We start from the raw sequence: 20,783 nt of genomic DNA on the forward strand, positions 1-20,783 counted from the left end.
GCAATTCACTGCACAGATGTAAAAATGCCTAAATAAGAAACAGCTTGGGTTAGAGCCTGACGTTTATAGTTTTCACTGTGGTTTGGTTTCATTGTGGCTTGAAGCACAAGCCAATAAAACTTAGCTCACCTTCAAACTAACATATTTCTGTGTTGAATGAGGCCGATAGCTCGGTTTATAGCTCCTGGAGGACTGAGAGGAAAGCGTAGATGTGCTGAATGGGACTGAAACACGAGGAGTTAGAGAAGGACAGCGCGTTTCACATGACGTGTTACTACAGGTGGCTTTAAAGCCTCTCGGCGTAAATTGACAAACAAACTTCAGCTTCCTGTCGGCCACAATTAGTGAAGCCAGACCATCTTGTCACCAGATACAAAAGATGCAAGTTTTGACCAAATTTTAACAGAAAAATCTCATAATACAGCTGGAATGACACTTCCTTGATGGGCAGCTATCCTGCAATTTGGCTCCATCAGGCTTTTTGAGTCTTGTAAACGGCCGTGTGAGGATGTGGTTGTTTGATGTTTTGTGGAGTGGAGTGGAGTGGACGACTCAGACGAGATGGACTGGATTCCAGAAGGCCAACTTATAGCAATTTAGGGACAAAAACGGCAGCTCCGAACTGCAAACAATCACAATTAAGGTTGTCTGGAGGTCATTACCACCGTGTTCGTGTTGGGGCTTTGAGTTTACTAGTTGCAGCGGCTCACCACATAAGTGCTCCACTGGAGAGGAAACATTTCAGAAGGAATGTTAGGTAGGAGGTAGAAGGTGAAGCGCACACTAGAGCATTGGTACGATCCAGAGAGGTAAAGTTCTGCTTCGGTTATTTTATTCCCTTTTGTTCGCCAGGAATCTGAAACACTCGCCAATTTGTCATTCGCCTCTCTTGACACATACCATGACCTCTGCCCCCACTGAGGTCACAGTGGTCTCCCAGTTCCTGGCCTCTCTGAGGTTATCCGGTGTGTGAAACCCTTGTCTCCACACTCCCATGACGGCAAACGTGGAAACAGTGCCAACACTGTGACCCTGAAGACTTTTATGTGCGGCATGGTCTCTGGGAAAAAAACAGGTGACATTTTGGAAGGTCCCAAGGAATATCATAAAGTCCTGCTGGGACTTTCGAATGACCTATTACGAAATTCTCCTTGAACCTGTGTAAATACTTAATTACCCAAAATAACTAAAGGAACCCAGTGTTCAGGTCTGAGTGTTAATCATAGCAGGCTAGGTAGGTGACTCATTCCTGAAACACAACACTCCTGGTAATCAGTGACATCCGGACACTATGTTAGTCACTTGGTTCATGTTCAAAATCCATGTTTACAAGTATGTAAATGTTTATGGATGCACGTATGCCTACTACTAGGGTGTTATCCACAGATGTTTGGGCTTAAAAAAGGAGCCATATAGCTGCCGAACGTGTATCTTTACTGATAGGGTTACAATGAAGTCTGAAATTACACATCTACAAACCAAGAAATCTGGACTTTACACAGACTGAGCCCAAGACGAGTACAATGTTTTTAAAATACTGGCTTCACAACAATATTTTGATACTTCTCAGAAAGAACCCCTGGCTGTATTTCTATTAAAGGAGAAGTACTCTCTTCCTCAAAATTGTCCGCATCCATCATTTATCTTTCTGCCCTGTAGCGAGCAGGGAAGGCTCCAGTAAACAAACGGGGGAGATAGAACGCCGACACTCCACCTTCAAACCCCGTGTTTACCACCGGCTGTATATCCTTCACTGGCTCTGTTTAAAAATACCCCCACATATACAAACAACTGCGGCTGTGTGTGCATGAACCGTGAGTGCGCGCCGTGCATGAGGGCAAAAATCGAAATGAGACGTGGGGGGAAAAAAAAAAAGAAAGAAGAAAGAATCAACAATCGTGGAAATCATGTTTGAGCACATTCGTAAACAGCATGTAACGCGGCAATCAACCAGGCTGCTGCACATGTGGGGTCAGACTTTCAAGCAAGAGTGATAAAGTTGAGTTGTAATCACGTAAACCTGCGGTAATGAGGGATTAGGGAAGTTGGAAGCCTTGTGATGATGCGGCACTGTGATTGTATATGTAGTCGAGGACAGACACGTTTGTAATGAGAACTGCCTCTGAAAGCCGAAGATCTGATCAGGACCAAGGTCAAATTTGCAAATCTGGATTTAGTCAGAATTTTCCCCAGAGGTGTGCGTGTGTGACAGTGTGCAAAACACTAAAAAAACAGAATGTCAAAATGCCTCGCTAATTTGTATTCTGTTCGGCCCATCCAACACGACACTCTAGGCATTTGAAAAGCCACAAAAGCGCAGGAGAGTCAAACACGCTGACCGCTGGCCAAATGAGTTACTTGCAACTGCACAACTGTGCACCACCCACTAACCTTTTAGAAAACATGAAGAAACAACACTTGCTTTCATAACCGCAGAAGGCGAGTGAAAAGGCTTTGCCTCCCTTCCAGCTGTAAGCGTGCAGGTTACACAAAGGAATCCCCTGCTGGACCGACAGATGTAAAAGTTCCCAAAGTACAACTGTACATGATGTTTCCCTCCAATATGGACAAAATGGATAGAGCTAAAGGAGGAGAGCTTGCTGCTATTCGATGAGGAATTTCTGCTGCATATCCTAAAGTCTGGGGTATCTCTCTCTGTACCAAAAGTCTCTATTAGTTTCATTGGTTCAAATTCCTGTTGTCTAGTAATAAATGAAAAAATAGTAAATAATTAAATAAATCAATTGTTTCCGAGTGACTGCTTTTGGAAATGTGCCCTGACACAGGAGGCACACCTAAATATCTCTTCATGTTTATGTTTCCACTGCATTTGTCTTTGCTGGGTGTGAGTCAGATACAATGAAGATGAGATAACAGCCTTTTAACAGGCCTTCAGTTCTTTTCACATTGTTGCCAAAACTTAAAATCCACTCGTCAATCATTTTTGCATTTACATGGTACTTATTAAGCTACTTGTACATTATATTTACTTACTTAATTTGCGAGAAACCAATTAATGGCTTGCACCTGCACGTGTTCTCCTAAACTAATAATATTTGTGGACCGAGTTCCAATTAAGCCAGTTGGCCATTAGAAGTAGAGTAAATTGTCCAGGAAACATAAACATAGACTGGTACACAGTATTTATAAGATAATAAATCATACACTGCACATGGATAGTGTCTACTAGAGGTCAAAACTGGGTCTTTGCACATCTGTCAGTTCTCTTCTACCATATTATCATCAAGGCCAAAACCAAAAGACACTGATGATTTTTTTTTTTTTTTTTTGTCCCCTGATTATTAACCCATGAGAAACATTCTTCCTTCCTCAGCAGATCAAAGAGGGCCGAGTCAGACGCCAGGGGCCAGATCAATTATCCCAGGCAGCCATTTCCACTATCCTCTCCCTCTGACACACCAGAAAAATCTGGGCCCTATCAAAGGCTGAAGGGGCCATCAGCCAGCCAAGCAAGCTATTTTCCTCTATCGTTACCTTCCACTGCTCATTTTCTTTTCCCCAGCTATTATCCCTTTACCCTATTCCACCTCATCCTTTTCGTTTATCTATTTCTCTTGTCCTTTAATCCACATTCGCACCGTTACTTGGTTTCAGATTGCCATTCTTTGCCCTTATTATAGCTGTAATGTCATTTCCCCTTTTTTTTTTTTTTCATCTCCATTTTCTCACTCATGACTATTTTGACAAATGTCACCTTGTAAAGGTTCCAGCTGGCAGCTGGTCCCTGAAAGTCACACACAGCTGTGTGGGGAAATAAAGCAGGTTTCTCCAATCATTTTCTCATCAGACAGAAGCATCCCGCACAAAAAAAAGTCAAAGGGGAGTTTGGTTACCCTCCATGTGCAGAATATAATTTACAGGCTCACAGGTTTGTCTGCCATGTCCATTACATTTACTACAACTACATATACCAGCAGGCAGTACTGTTTTTATGGTTTACCATCATTTATGGCAGACATAATACTTTATTACTTTATAATATGAAAATCACATTGCAGAGAGCTGAAACTTGTTTGAGAAGCTGTGTGCAAACCACTGGACAGTTTCACTCCCATATCGTGTGTGTTTTAGTGATACTGCTGATGGCAATAAAGAATATTAATATGAAAAAGTGAAAACACAAAAGACCCTGCCCATGCTTTGTAGAAGTGGGTAGCTTGTTCCTTTAAAAATGACTACCTTTATTTTGATAATTCTATGAAGGGCTTTTACTAAATACTCTCTTTGTCCTGGAGCTGAGTCGACTCAATATAATCTCAGTCAAAGAGATACTCCACTCTGTTCTACAAGAACAGAAAGAAAATGCTTATGAAGCTATTTGTGGCAATGAATATGAAGGACACAGGAGCCATAAAAATAGCTGTCCTCTCTAATACTTAAGGAGATATGGTAGAGAAAGTCATGCAGTCTGACCCTTGTGATTAAGAGGCCAATTCATTTCCCTGTGGCAATCATAATGTTCCAGAGGACATGCAAAAGACATATTATAAGTTAAAAGAAAGAAACTAAACTACCTCCTGGCTGTTTTATCCTCATCTCTCCTTTCCATATTAAGCATTTAGAGCATCTAAAACATCCCCACTATACAGCAGCGATGTGTGCTGTCCTTTAACCCCTTTATATGGCTTACAGTTCCACAGGGAGGAATGTACAGAATGTGATCAGAGGTTTGCACCGCTATGTTTCGCTTAAAAACAAAACAAAACGCATAACTCAAAATATTCAGGCACATCTAGAGAACGAGAAGAAGAAATTCTCCACAGCATAATTCACTTGGGTGCTGGTCAAACTCAAGCATAGTGTGAAAGAAAAAACTGCTTAGGTGAATGAGAAAAATGTTAGCGGCAGAAAACACTGTTCTTATTATGGAACAGTTTATATTTCAACACCCTCTTAAAAGTATTTCAGATGTGTCTTCATATCTGAGCCACCATTCCTGTATCTTTCAGTGGCGTGTGTGTTATTAGAAAATTCAAGACTTTAACTTTCATTCCTTTACGATTATTTAAATATATCCTTACCAGTTTCTCCTTGAAGACCATCTGTCTGAGCCACTTAAAATCAAGTGGTTTGAAAGCAGAAAAAACAAAAAGGGAGTCTTTTTCATAGTTTTCGGGCTTCTGGATGGCTCCCTCTGGATAGGTAATCCTCATGGTGGTCTTGGTCCCGACGTCTTTGCCATAACCACTTACTGGGGCTTCATTCAACCTGCCAGCACAAAAGAGATGTTAGTCAGTCAAGTTGGGTTTAAGAAAAACCCATGGCACAGATATTAGGAACCTGGGATTTATTTTAATATTTCACCTCATTAACTACAGCTGTATGCAAGTTTAGGCAAATTACACACAAGTTAATACCACAGCAAATATACATTACAAATGTGTGCTCCTAAAATGTTACTGTACTATTGTTTTTTTGTTGTTGTTTTATTAACTTAAGGGTGCCACTAACTGTGATGTGCAAATATTTTGGGCACTCTCAAAATCCTTAAGTCTCAGAACTCCATTAACTTGTTGGTCCTTAATTCACTCATTAGACTCAAAAATGTCATAATGTATTGTCCCCTTTGACACTTAATAAAATCTCAACCTTTGAGTAACACCCAACATAGTTGGCTCCAGAAAATAGTTGAATGAGGATATTATTATTTATTTTTTTCATTCATTCCAAACTGTGTTTATTTATTTATTTTTATATATTTTTGTGTATATAGTTTGTGTGCGTGCGTGTATTTACTCTAAAATAATATTTTTTTTATCCATCTTATTTCTGATATCTTATACATATTTGTAAATGTTTTCATATTGTGTGCACTTTTTGGTTTTCTTTGCTGCTGTGACGACCAAATTTCCCCACTGTGAGATTAATAAAGTACAATCTAATCTAATTCAATCTAAAAAATGCCACTTTGGAAACACGTGCTGTGGACAGATGAAGTTCAAACAGAGCTCTTTGGCCACAATCACCAAAGATATGTTTGGAGAAGAAGAGGAGCAGCATTGGGGCTGGAAATATCCTGCTTTAGAGTTGTGCGAGTGGCACAGAAATATCAGTAAAATCTGGACACAAATGTCATAGTCAGTCAAGAAAGTAAAACTGAGAAGAGGCAGGTTTCTACAACACAACAATGATCCAAAGCAGACCTCAAAATCCAACATGAACTACTTCATAAACACAGAAGCTGAAGCTTTTGGTGTTTGAAGCGCTCACAGTCCTCTGATCTTAAATGTGTGTGCAAGACAGCCTAAAAACATCTCCGAAGTTCAAGTGTTCAACAGGAAGAGTGGGTGGAAATTTCAAAATTTAGAAAAGAAAAACTCATCGCTACTGACAAAAAGTGTTTGCAAGTTGTGATGTCTGTAAAAAGTAATGTTATCAAGTACTGACAAAGTGGTTTGCTGAGATTTTTGCACAATTACTGTTACGTCTCATGAAATACAAAATAAAAAAAATGCATTAACATTTGAAGATAGGCAAATTTATGTCTATTTGCTTCAAATGGTTTATTTACTACATTCCCTTTAAAAAAAAAAAAAAAAAAAATCAACTAACTAATTTGTCCAGAAATCCTGGCAATTTACATGAATTTTAAAGGTTCTTAAATATCAAAATCTGTACTGATCCAATCCTGATCATACTACATTGCCTCAGAATTGACATGGTCTATACACAATACTGTTGTTTTGAGCGATAAACTGAAGAGATATTCTTAATCACAGCATTTGGTGCCATCTTACCTGACCACAACATCGTAGTCATCTATATGGGAGCCCAGAGACCTGTTGGACAAGATTCCACCGTTCCCCACAATGATGCATCTTTTACAGCTGAAACTGGAAGGCAAGAAAGCCAGAAGTTGAGAACTGATGTACAAACGAAAGAGGACTTCCTGGTGATGCAGGTGAGAGTGTGTGTGTACCTGTCAAGTGCCTCTCCAAGTCCGTAATTTTTTGTGGTAGTTAATATGCTGTCTATTATTCTCTCTGCAGAAGAAAAGAAAAAAAAAACACAAGGAAGAGGAGACATTTGGTCGTCACCAACACTGCACTACAGTATGCAAATATTACAAATTCATTCATCAGAATATTAAGTGTAAATACCTGGGTGAATTTTAATGCCTAGAAGTGTTTGTGTACAAATATATTGATGGATGATTTCTTCCAATGCAATTAATGGAACTACTATTGTCCAACTTCTCTGAGAGGATTGCTCCTCTAAAAGACAAACAGACCGCCGCAGATCTCAACGCACCACTGAAGATAGAGCAATCTAGGTGGTCTCAAGACAGGAGGAGAGAAAACCTCTCCCCGTTTATTCAGTCGCAGATGAGGAGTGACCAATCAACCTTCAGAAATGACGGTGATGGGATTATGGAGGGAAAAAAGCTGTTGTGCTCTAGAGGAGTGAATCTGAGAGAAACAGACATGCAGAGTTGAGGATGGTATGCGTGTGTATGTAGAAACTCTTCCATAAAAGCACTCGGAGAGGAATGCTGTTCTCAAACAAGCACATTCTCCTGGATAAGTGGGCGATGAGCCCGTCTCCTTGCGTGGCGAGCAGCCATCCGATCGCAGGGCGAAACTCGAGGATGTTTAGCCATAGTGTGCATTCCTGCTATGTTCTACGGGGCATTCTGCTGGAGTCATGCTTCCAGCATTAGATATTACATACATTTCTTTCTTCTCCTCACCATGTTGTGGTCGTAAGTCATCTTTTAAAAGTGCCGATTCCATTAAAGTTGCAACTATCTTTGATCCATTTCGCATTTATAGTCGTTTTGAAACACCGCAGAGGGACTACTTAGATTTAATTACTGTAATATTATGAATATATTTCCTTTATTTGCATCATGCATGAAAAAACAGTGCCCCCACACTGCATACTTAAAAAATGTCTGGCATTTTGATTGCCCCCTACTTCACTTCCTATAATCACCATACAGCACACTGTCTACAAAGGGGGGCCAAGAGAAACAGTAAAAGTGAGAGTGAGAAGGAGAGTTTAGACTGGGACGGTCAGGCTTCAGAGCAGTTTGTAAGACATATTATAGCCCATTCACGCCAGCTAACGATCCTAATGATTAACCTGCTGAGGAGAGGCGAGCAGAGCCGCAGCCCATTGTTTGGATGTGGTGTCGATGTCTGGCGTCAAGCATCACCCCGAGCAGCATAAACACGAGGCCGAGGACCACACCTGGATCCGAGCGGGTGAAAAGTGAAAAATCACAATGGGCAGCGCTCTCCTCAAGAGGACGACATGGAAGCTAATTGTTATAAGTACCCACGGTAAACATTTCAGCGAAGTATGTCTGGTGGTAGAGCCAAAGACAAATGACTGTAGGCTGAGACATTAGTCCGACATGGCACTTTTGAAATGACAAAATCTTTACTGGCAACACAGACTAACGGCAGAGGAATCACATAACACATAAACACAGACACAGCGTTGAAGAGAGTGTTGCATAAACAACAGAAAGAATCCTGTGACGAGAGAGTAGTATTTCTTTCGACCTACACTAAGGTAGGCTTGACTTAACATGGACTGTTGTGGTGGCAAAGAAAGGAAAACCATTAATTTATCACAATACGATGATGACTAATTTGACCTATCCTGGGAAAAAAGACAACCTGAAAACTCGTTGTTGTTGACTGTGAATCTGAGGTGTGTCCAAGTCTTTGGCATCAGTCCACTAAGTCTTTCTGGCTGAATAATGCTTCCTCTTCACTATGTGGAAAGTTACATAACGGTGTGTGCGCCTTCATTCGGTGAGCATGTTGGGAATAAAAACAGCACCCAACGGCACAATGATATCACTCATTTATTTGTGAAAGTTGTGAATCAGCCGATGACACAACCTCATTAATTTGCTACGACAGATGCTAGCTATATACACAAGGAGGTTTAACCCACCGCTGTCTCTATAAAAAGCTTTGTTGTGGTCACAATAAGTCAGTTATAGTTTTGATGCTACAGCTCAGGATAAAGTTAAACATAGAAGTCTTATGTCATTGAATGTTTTTCTTGCCACTGGGTCAGTAAGAGCAAAAAAGAAAGAAATGAAATTCCTTTTTACACAGTCAGTACGAGTTGTTTCAAGGACACCTTAACTTCTGATTTCTATAAACCAAACTGGGCAATGATTTGATATTCTGCACAGCATCCAGGTATTATAAACAACTGTATCGCCTACACTAGCTGAGCCAGGTGGTGACAGGCATGGAGATGTACTGTATGAAACACACAGCAGTTGAAACAACTCAACCTCTAAAACAAATTCTGTTTCTCCTCCCGACAGGTTTCCCCAAAATAGAACTCAAGGCCATGCAATTTAAAGGAATTCATAAACGTATCCTTCACACCCTGGCACTGCAAAATTCCCTCACTTTATCAACAGTTGAGTTTATCAATTGAAGTTACGGTAGGTAGCAATGATATTGTACACAACTGTCAGCTTATCAGTAACAAAAAAAACGATAAATGAAAACTACCATGAAACACTACTAAAAGATTTAAACACTAAACATTTTTCCTACAAAGAAAAGAGGAAAGCTGTTCACTTTCGACTGTCGAAAGAATACTGCTTCATTTTAAAATAATATTTAACAATTGAGGCAAAATAAAAGCATTCACAATCAGTGGCTGAGTGGCATCCTGCAGTGCTGACGAGTGTAGTTTTTCTCCGAGACAGAATCAACACGGCTCAACTGTTCTCAGTTTGTGGCTGATGTGTGCCAAAGATACTTCTTGACAGAATAAAAAGTCAAATTAAAACTCCCGCCCACCACCATGTTCTCAATTTGGAATCCTTTGTGGCGTTCTATTCAAGACCCACACGTATCATCTCTCCACATGACTACCGCTAAAAGGGAAACCCCACTGCCACCACAGTCCGTGGAGAAAACAGAAACCAGGTGTAACACTCACACAGGGAGGGCTCTTTTGATAATGACTGTGAGGTACTGTGTGTGTGTGTGTGTGTGTGTGTGTGTGTGTGTGTGTGTGTGTGTGTGTGTGTGTGTGTGTGTGTGTGTGTGTGTGTGTGTGTGTGTGTGTGTGTGTGTGTGTGTGTGTGTGTGTGTGTGTGTGTGTGTGGTGTGTGTGCGTGTTCAAATGACAGCGGAGAACTTGCCAGAGCACAAAAGGTAACATTCGCTGTGCTTTCTGCTTGTAAGTATTGGAAAATATGTGACAGAGCATGTCAATGAAGCCAGATTAACGTTATCTCTTCAGTTCCCATGGTACTGTGTACGGGTTCGATATCTGAAGTGCTGGAGTGTGTTAAGGTCAGGGAACAAGCACAGTGTGTGGAGACATTAACGCTGCAGTGTTGAGAGACATCCATTTCCACAGTCCCAAGATAGAATTCATCCAGCAAACACTGTGCGTCACTTAAAAGGTTAGAATGACAAACAAAGACGCCTACAGGGCCCAGAGAGTAAAAAAAAACGAAAAAAAAAAAACCTGGAATATATTCACATAATAATATTCAGGGTTTTCTTTACACCACAGCACTTAAGCCCTCCAGAAACCTGGAAAAAAAACCTGATATTATAATGTTTTTTTGTTGAGAAAGCAGAAAAACTACAGTTTTTAGTGACAGTCAATGAATGTTCACACGTGATTGATAGGAGAGTTGTCGCGGCTTTAAGAATCAGGGTGCTTTGCCAACCGAGAGTCAGATCTAATATGGAACCAGCCACCCGAACCCACCCAGAAGTCAAACAATAACTGAGCATGACTGATGCGAGATCCAGATTAGGTCATTTCTTGCGTTAAAAACGCTACTGTTTAGTAACTGCTCCTGACATCTCCTAACCGTCCGTTAACAAAATCATCTTTGGAATTTACAAACACTCCCCGGTTGCATTATTATTTGATGACTGCATGAGTCTGGCAAAAACTAAAAGGTGACTAAAAGTACACAGTGATGGATTACATATCTCACAGTGTTGTCACTGAGGACAAGGCAGAGTAACAAACCTGAGGCAAAATAAATCCCAAACCCCCAAAAAAACAAAACGGTAGTTCAGTCTGAATATCAGTCTCCAGAATAACTTCTCATAAAGCATTTTGACAGCTTGTTGATTGGTCCTCCAGGCTACAGCAATGATGCCATAAGTATGAGGAGCCAAATGAAGCCTACAGATAGCTGAAGAATGTTGGCAGGCCTTTCTGCTCATGTCACCACCTCTCCTAAACAAAACTGTATGGCGTCACACCAATATTGAAAACATGCAGAGTTTGTTGGCTTACATTGGAGGTACGAGGCAGTGCAGGCACTAAAGACAACAGCATGTAGTTGCAATCAAGCTCCCAGCAGAAAAATCAAACCCAACAGAAACAGGAGCACGAGAGCTCATGCCCAGTACTGACTTTAAATGGGCACTTCACCAATTTTACACATGGAGTTCAGTTCTCTAATATAAAGTTAAAACTGCAAATAGCTGTATAATGTCATATCTTCTATGGTTCTATATTAAACTTTCAAAGGTCGGACAAAATGTCCCTCATGATGTCTGCTTGAACTTACACAAAAACTTACAAAAAAAAAAAAAACAGCTCCAAAAACTTGGTGTGGAGCTGCAAAGAAGTCAGTATTTAGGTGGATGCAGTGTCTAACAGAAGGAAATGGGATACCTCAACATTTGGGATACCCCAGCCTCTGTTGCTTTGATTTTAACCATTAATTTTAATCTGCCTCTTGTATATTCTCCAACATTATGGAAGTGCAATACTAAATTGTTGGTATACTCTTTTCACCTCCCCCCCCAAAAAAATCTACATGCACCAAATTAAAAAGTATTAATGCTTGTTGTATTTTTATGGACACATGGTTCTACTAATGAACAGTATATGTACACACTGATGGAGAGTAGCTGTAACAAATATTTTTACCTTGTGTTTTGACACCAAATGGAGGTAAGTAATTGTTGACTTTTGCTAGACGTTTGAAGTTCCGATCAAGAAACATGGGCGCTGGTTTCATGAACCTGCAAGAGAAAAAGAAAGAAGGGAGGAACAAGAGTTTTTATTAGCCGAGATAAAACACAAAAAAATACAGCATGTTGTAGTGCCTCCTCCTGTATTGAACCTCCTCTGATTAAGATGTATTTATTCTGCTGTGCATCCCCCCCCCCACTTTACCTTTCCTTCTCTCCATACAGAGCCCTGCTCACTTCACATAATCCTCACTACACCTGGCAGAGTAGTGTTAATGTTCTGGGAAATGTTTATTTCAAAAAGAGGTGATAACTGACTTTGATTGTTCCACTGTCATTAAACTAAAAACATCTGCACCTCCTGCACTGTGTCAAAGCTTCCAAACAAGGCCAGCCTGAACACACGGCAGCAAAGCAGCCAAAAACTGAGCAGCTAAAAGAAACCGAGAGGCGGCTGCAGTGCCTAATCCATCAACATAACCTCTCCACCCGGGCTTAAATCACAGCTGACACACGGTGTTGATAAATCTGCTGATACTTATATGAGAAGGCTTTCTCTCAAATGACCTGGAGCAAGACTGTTTCTACAAACTGAATTAGAGGGGAGGAAGTTTTTCCTCACATTTGCCCCAATTTAGGGAAAACGCACCATGAAACAAAGGCCAAAAATTCCCTGAGGTTTATGCTTAAAATATAACACATGACACACAGTTTAAACTACTGCAGGGAGAAGCCAGTCACATAAAAAAAATAGAGAGTCTGATAGTCGAAAACTTGCCTGTGACAAATGTTTTTAATGTCCCATGAACTGTGACTTCCAGCATCGCCTCTTCCTTATCCTGTGTGTCTATATATGTTTGTGTATGTCCTCCTTTGATTAATAACAGCGCCGAAATCAAAAGAAGCCATTTCCTCTTAGTCACGCCTGTGACCCGAGCACTGTGCTGTGTGCCACTTCTGTGAGTGTGGCTTTGGATGGATGTGTGTTTTTATGACCTGCTGTCAAGCTTGAGGGATGCGAGAGGGGAGGGGAAGGAGACAGGCACTCCTGTTGATGTTTACATGCATGAAACTATGGATACACTTCTACAAGACACAGCAAACATTCTCATGGCAGACCTGAATAATAACACAAACACACCCACAGGAAAGACAATGCTAGGTACCCTAAAGAGATCTATCAACGTGGTGGAGTTTTTTTGTTTTGTTTCGGATTACATTGCAGAGATTGTTGTACTGTCGTCTTACTAAGAACCGGAGCACCAGCAACATAACTGTTGCATCCTGTAGAGGGGCAGATAGTTGTCGCTACCTGATAAATCTCTTTCTCACTCTCACTCTCACTCTCTCACACACACACACACACACACACACACACACACACACACACACACACACACACACACACACACACACACACACACACACACACACACACACAACTGTTCTTTCTCAGCAAGCATAAATTATGGCTCCTACAGCCGACAGACCAGACTAACCAGCAAAGGCATTTTAAACTGTGAAATCAAGAGAGGACACACAAGCATGATCACCCTCCTCCATTTCTTAGCAGGAATCTTGGATAGCGTGTTACCATAACACTGTCATGGCTTCACAAGAAATATGTGGATTCCTGAGACACAATGACCAAACATGGCTGACAGTATTGGGAGACCTTCCGGTTAGCGTCAACCTTTTCAGAGCACCGTAATCAGTCTTTGATACCCTCATTATCCTCCAGCTTTAAAGCATGAGAGTAGAGAGAGACTCAGATGAGGCAGTTATGTGTGGCTTACTCTCCTTCTCACATCACCTGACAGGGAGACACACACACACACACACACACACACACACACACACACACACACACACACACACACACACACACACACACACACACACACACACACACACACACACACACACACACACACAGAGAGAGAGAGACTTCAGTCCTGCCAAAACAAATGGAGATTCATTAAAGCCAAGACTGCTGGGGCCATAAGGGGCTATAAATAACACAGGACCATTACAAGTCACTGAGCCCTGACCAGCAGTCAGTCACTGACATCCTCACAAAGTAGAGAGACAGGGGGCTGCTTGTTGTTAAATAGAAAGTGAGGGCTCCCAAAACAGCCAACAGGCAGGGATGCATTGTGCTCGTTTCCTTTGCTGGGTCCATCTCTCACAGGCAATATTTTCATAACCGTGCCACTTCAAGTTCACTGCCAACACTTGATTTAGGGCTCCAATACAAACAGTTTGGGGTAAAGCAGAGAGGAGGGGAGGTGTCTAAAATAAATTGGATTGTGCAGGGCAAGGGGCATCAGAGAAGACAAACATGGAGGAAGCAGGAGATGATTAGAAGGAGAGCCACAGGACCTTGCTGCTCGAGGTTAAGTAGGTTTTCTCTAACAGCTAAACTGCAGGCCACACCTAAAAAATGTTAACAATAATATTCAAATTGATTTGTTTCTGACTGGTAAACACACAAAGCAGGCAGAAATAAAGAAAACCAATAAATACGATGTTAATTGGTTGACTTCCTCTCACACAGGACACAATAAATCACAACCAAATACATCCCAAATGTGTCCCTTCAACTATACACTAACACTCATGCGCACAAACACAAACATACACACAAACTTGCACTAAGTGGAGCATTAATGGTGCTCATTGACCTGCGTGTGACTGGGTTGAAGGGAGTAGTAATCAGCAGGCTCCCAGGGGTGCTCCGTGTTGTACAGAACTTTGATCCGACACGTGCGGCTGATTAGACGAAGTCATTACAAGACAGGACATTTTTAACACATAGCTTCTAATATAGGTAGAGGGCAGCCTCACAAAAAGTGCTTTGTCTGTCTTGTTAAGCAGCAGTACAATTTATAGCCAACAGTGGAGCTGAGGGTGTTGCTTGAAGCCTTTTGTGTGTGGAGATACACACAGAAAGTCATTCAGTATTTGCTTTATAGTGTAGGTTTTGTGGCATATGGCTTCAATAGACCCACTTAAATACTTTTATATTTTATTTTTGTACATTTTTCTTTAAAAAAAAAAAAAAAAGAAGAAATTTAACCGATATTGGGGCAAAAATACTGCATAGTAAAGGGGCATCAGTTAGGATCCCAAGTCAGGCATGGCTATGGAGTCCACACTTCATTTACCTGCCCTGGGACCTTTGTAGCATGTCACACTCTTCTCTCACTGACTGTGTTTACTTTTTCCTCCACAACATAAACTTTCAAATAAAGGCAACATGTCATTAAATAATCTAAAAATAAAACAAAAGTTTTGTAACATATCACAATTTATTGTTGAGCAGGTATATTTGATTTTTTTTTTCATTATCTAAAGTTTCGTGTTATTGTGCACCTCCAGGCGATAGATAAATCTGGTTCAATACTACAAAATGGGGCTGTCAAATTTGTTCCATAACTTGGTCAAGTGCTCATTGAAGTGCCACTGGCTATTGTTCAGCAATGTGGAAAATTGCCCTTGCTTAGCTTCAAGAATGCTAATGGAACAATGTGCTATAGATCGAGCTGAGATGGGCAGTAAATAAGAGGCCCAGAGAAAAATCAAAAGAGCCAATGACATCAAGAGGGCCATGGAGGACTGAGTGGACTGTGTGGGTTGGGTACCAGAGAGCTCATGATGAGTCAGGACAGGAAGTTGGTTGGTGTGGTTCATAGAGAAAGCCTCTAAGGCGCCGAGATATGACAGGGAAAGATGGGAGACCTTGTACTCGGGTGACAAAGGTTCTTTTGTGTGGCGAAGGGATCACAAGGACACAGGCGGGTTCTTGTGGTGGGGGCGAAGATGATAGAAACATGATTGAAAGTGGGGAAGATTAATAGGAATGTGGGGGTTTCTCTGTTTTCTGACTTAAAACCCTCAAGGCCTACTTGGCTTGAGGACTGACATCATGCATCTTGGTATGCTTGAGTGGCAGCTTTTCTCCTGCACACATGCAATTACAATTATTTGTTTGTGAAGTTCCTGACTGAATATGTGATGGTCTTAAAGCAAGTTTAAAGGTATTGGCCTGCATCCAATGCATCTCTACAAGGTTATATGAAATTATGGGGAAGATCAAGCAATCCTTCTCACTTGGGATAGATGGCTGTCATCTTGGCTGCAGCATATCCTGGCTTGCACACTCCTTCACTGAGGTTGCCATACTTGTATGCCAACTCCGGTGGCCTGTATATTAAAAGAACAGAGAGAGACATGAGTCAAACACATCACGATAACTGATCATCAATTACACTGACAAATTCAAAGCCTCAAAAACCGAGCTTGTCAAACAATCTGCTTGAGAGATAGGGCCACGCATTGCTAGGGAAGTCGGAGAAGTCAGCAACAACTCAGCGCATCACCCGTGTGTGGCAAGACAAAGCAGAGAGGCCTTGCTTAAATAATCACGCTGGCAGTGCTATAAGTAGAACCACCCGATTACTACCATGATCATTAATAATCTGATGAATGCCATGATTCTAGCTCAAATAAACAGGGAGAAAGGAGAGGGGCCCTGGTCTTTGCACGATGTGAGGTCCAAAATACAGAAACAGCTCGACTGGGGCGGTCTTGCAGATAATTTGAAGCTCTTCTGGGCTATTATATTGTATTTTAGTCCTGTTCAAATGCTTGCACTTGCAATTTGGCCTTAGTTGGTCTCCATTGGGTGAGTAATTTGCTGAGGATAAAATCTTAGGAGCACTTTTCCATCGACCAGACCACCAGCAGGACTAAATGACCCAAGTCACAAAACTAATTACTAGCTGAAAGATAAATTGCAATATTGTATGCTTGCGCTGTGATGGTGTAATTAATGAGACAGTAGATATAAAGTAAGATGTAAGACTGAGCCCCTGTGAAATCCACCTTAAAATGTGTGCTGACATGATGCTAACAGTGTGTGGACAGACATGCGCCGTGAGAGGACGGGGGGTGATGGCAGCATATGATTACTGCCTGCATGGTAATGTTAGGGCAGAGAAAGGACCTGACCGTGGCAGTTTAGAGCTAAAGTGTCAAACCAATTCGGCGAATTACACACACATCAACAGACACGCTGAAAGCTGCATAATGATTTATTGTGGCTCGTTCTCACCCTGACAAACCACAGCCACTCTGAAATAAACAGAAAACACTAACTACATTGCCATTCACGCACAAAATTCTGAAATGATTACAAAGACCACCTATTTTAACTGTGCATTTGTCAGCATGTGTATTTATTACGCTAGGTGTTTATTACAAAAAAAAATCAAGTTAAGATTAATTGGCCGAACGTTTACATTTTCATCTTTTGTGTTTCCCCATCGATCAACTGCAACCTGTATGAGTAAGTATTTCATGAAAACAGATGTAAAACAGATCTGAATTAATGGAGAAAAAGTCTAACGGGGAATTGAGCTGTCCTAAATACAGCACAAGTAAGAAACATCTAGCACAGTAATTGCATGTTTACTAGAAAGACATCTACTCACAGTTTTGTGTCCAGCTGCAACAGAAAGCCCTGCTTATCATACACTGGAAAATAAAGACAAAAACAGACACAGAAACGGTCCATTATCACATGGGGCCACAAAGCACATGCATTACAAAGTATGGCATCTTTGGTGACAACCAAACAGTCCCCCAGTTTGCATTACTTCAACTATCAGCTCATTAGCTATAGTTGCAAACAACCTGTGCAGCTTTCACAGGGAAAACAATATGGCAAATGTAAAAGTAAAAGCATTAGGATTAAGGATTTGTGACAAACAAGCGAGGTTAGGGAGATGCCAGCCAAAACAATCTGTTGGGTTTAAAATAAAGTTAGAGAAAAGAAGTTAGAGATCACCTATGGACAACCAAAGGGACAGCCAATAGGTGCCTGGTGAAGCATTGAGGTAGAAGCACAGAAAACGAGGAGGAAAATATTTAAGATGAAATGAGAAGTTCATTTTGAACTACGTCATTTGAGTTTTACAATGATGCTTACAGGATTCACAAAACACATACTGTATTACCGTTTTCTGTAAAATGCTGTTTAAATTAGCGTGACAAAGGACTAGCTTTAACATGAGTATTAGTTGAAAAGAGGAATAGAGCGGAATTACTCCTGTTGTTGTAGATCTTGTCTTCACAAAGAAGCTGGAGAACAAAGAGAAAGAAAAGGGCAATGGGAAAGCGTGACGACTGGTTAGGGAAGGATCCAAGCACTGCGCTGGAGGATGGGAACTTTGCCACAGAAGCCAAGATGAGTGAGTGTGTGTAGCATTATGTTTCTGTCAAGAAGCATAAAGCAGCCAGAAGGGCCAAGTCGAGGCAACTTGGGAGAAATTAAAGCTGCAGGTTCATACCGGCAAAAAAAAGAAAAAAAAAAAAGAAAAAAAAAGAAGCTGGTTTTATGGGAGTTTTACAGAATTATGCACCAAAACTCCTGCAGACTGCTCACTGCCGTTTGTTACCGAGCCGAGACAACAGAGGGCAGTGTTGTATAACACTGAAGCTTCATGGAGGATGATGACTGGGAAGATGTTCACTTCCCAGAAGTTCAAGTTACAGTAACAGGATAGTCATGACAACCAGTGATCATGACTATGTATTACTGTAACTTGAATTTACTTTGGAAAAAAATTTAATACATTTTTCTTCCCTTTTAGGCATAAATTGTATTAACAAAGATGGCTGACATTTTTCTTTTCTTTTTTATCTTGACAGTTTCCAAACCCAAACGGAGCAGCTCAAGTATTCCAGGATTAAAACAGGTTCTGCCATTTTCTTATAAATGGTGGAGGGACAACAAGGATGGTTAGGGGTTCAGCTGGTGGGCCTGCAGATGTACCTGAGCCTACTATTCGTCCCACGGTGATGTCCGTTTCCAACTCTGAAACACAAAAGGCTCTGTTAGCACCACTTTTAGGTCAGCCCGTTAAGGGCCGTATTGGACTTGAAAAATAAAGCCAACTGCAAATGTCAGACATTACGGAGTAAGAAGAACAGGAGGAGGAGGAGGATAAGGAGAGGTTAGTGGTTTCAATCCCAGTTGACTGAATTATAAGTCTCATTCTCAATCTTTATTCAAAGACAGAAAGCCCAATGAACCAGAAAATTAACTGCAAGAGGCACCCATTGTGTTTATGCGATTATTATGACAGTGGTATATCGAGAGGCACCCATTGAATGAGCACAAACATTTTTGGTGAGAACAAAAAGTAAATGACAGTCAATATGACATTAAATATGGAAAGCTTAATGTTGAGTTAGCAGATTTATATTCCACGGGGGAGGGGGGGAAACTCAGCCCAGTCTAACACCCGCTTCACAACAATCACCCAGTAAAAACGGGCAGCGTCCGAAGCCTCTACCTGTAATTCTTTTCACTTCAGCACCTTTAGTCACGACTACAGTCGTCTCCTCTGCATCCCTCTCTGTAAACAAAAGGGGGTTAACATGCTGAAGTAAGATCATCATGAGTGTGGAGCTGTGAAAGCAACTATTAACCATAAATTGAATAACCAGGACCAAAAATATATCAGCTTCAGCAAAACACAGACAGCGGCTGCACACAAAATAAACAGATGCACACAAACAATGGGCAGAGACAGAGACAAAAAGAAACCAGTGCCATAAGTATATTCTTGATCCTCCCATGTCTGTTTCCAGTCAAACTAGCAGCATACATACAATACAGTAACAATGCTGACCGAATTATAGAGTCCTACAACAGAACCACAGTCAATGATTGAGACTTGAAGCCACATTTATCACACTTTTTAGAGTTTGGCAAATGTAGCAGATTTCCATTTCCATTTCATTTCCCCTTTCAGATGAATCATTATAATTTCTGGTACAAAACAGAATTTAAAAAAAAATTATGTCATTGAATTATCAAGGTTTCCTTTAAACAAAAAGGCCAAGACGGTCTCTTCTCTATCAAAACAACCAGAGGACAGCTGCCATGTCACGTCATGCCAAGGATTAACGAAGTTACAAAGCTCTCTCCAACCACAAGGACACAAAAAAAATGTCCTTGTGACAAAAAGGCAGCATATAATTCTGCATACGGCTGGGCTATGTCTACCAAACTGGCAAATGACAATGCCTACTATGAACCAGTCACTTTTTCTTTACATTTTAAGTGTTGGCTTGTTTGTCAGTATCCATTCACAATTGCAATTTCTTAACACTTAAATAATTAAAAGATTCAAACAGTGTCCTGCTTCTTGCTCCACAGCTGGTTAGAGGCATCATGGTACCGGGCTCCCATCATGACTGTCAGCAATCTGCAATAGATGATGCCATCATCCATCAGCCCAACTCTAACTCTGCAAATGTAATTGCTGTCCAAAATGTGTTCTTTCACATTCGACCGACAACCCAACCCAGCCGTTCCCTGTGAGGGCTTCTGGCAGATCAAATTCTCCAATTAGTAAACCTCGAACTCTGTTCCAGTTGAAACTGTGTAGGTGTATCACTACAGCTCCAAGACAAGAGAAGGCGATCCTTGATGTTGAAAACCAAGATGGTGTCAAGAATATCTACAGCGTGATCCTTGAGCAGCTGCTGACATCAATGCTAATGAAGTAGTGGAAATGACAGGGGGGAAAGAAATCCTATTATCCTAGATATATATATATCGTTATAGATTTCTGAATTTAAAAAAAAAAAGTTTAAAAACATTCCTCTGAAAGGCAGACACTGAGAATCACTAATTAAGATATTAATTAATATATATATATATATATAGAGAGAGAGAGAGAGAGAGAGAGAGAGAGAGAGATATTAATTAATATCTTAATTAGTGATTCTCGGTGTCTGCCTTTCAGA

At 40.9% G+C, this 20,783-nt stretch overlaps 1 protein-coding gene across 7 annotated transcripts in view; it reads right to left on the reverse strand.

The window, feature by feature from the left end:
- st3gal3b (ST3 beta-galactoside alpha-2,3-sialyltransferase 3b) overlaps positions 1-20,783 on the reverse strand; it is a 56,452-nt gene that overhangs the window by 15,098 nt on the left and 20,571 nt on the right. For 4 of the 7 annotated variants that reach the window (XM_069712487.1, XM_069712483.1, XM_069712486.1 and 1 more), the window contains 8 exons: positions 19,322-19,384; positions 18,799-18,840; positions 17,456-17,498; positions 16,074-16,166; positions 11,917-12,011; positions 6,941-7,004; positions 6,759-6,854; positions 5,043-5,229 (listed from right to left, as the gene is read on the reverse strand). In XM_069712487.1, the coding sequence (XP_069568588.1) occupies positions 5,043-5,229; positions 6,759-6,854; positions 6,941-7,004; positions 11,917-12,011; positions 16,074-16,166; positions 17,456-17,498; positions 18,799-18,840; positions 19,322-19,384 (683 nt within the window). Of the gene's footprint in view, positions 1-5,042; positions 5,230-6,758; positions 6,855-6,940; positions 7,005-11,916; positions 12,012-16,073; positions 16,167-17,455; positions 17,499-18,070; positions 18,105-18,798; positions 19,067-19,321; positions 19,385-20,783 lie in introns of those variants that run through there. The other 3 variants (XM_069712490.1, XM_069712488.1, XM_069712489.1) reach the window with 3 other exon arrangements.

This window comes from Brachyistius frenatus, unplaced genomic scaffold (genome assembly GCF_029030835.1).
Source record: "Brachyistius frenatus isolate BFR_SWC_R1_liver_20210118 unplaced genomic scaffold, ASM2903083v1 Contig_110, whole genome shotgun sequence".
NCBI lineage: Eukaryota > Metazoa > Chordata > Actinopteri > Embiotocidae > Brachyistius > Brachyistius frenatus.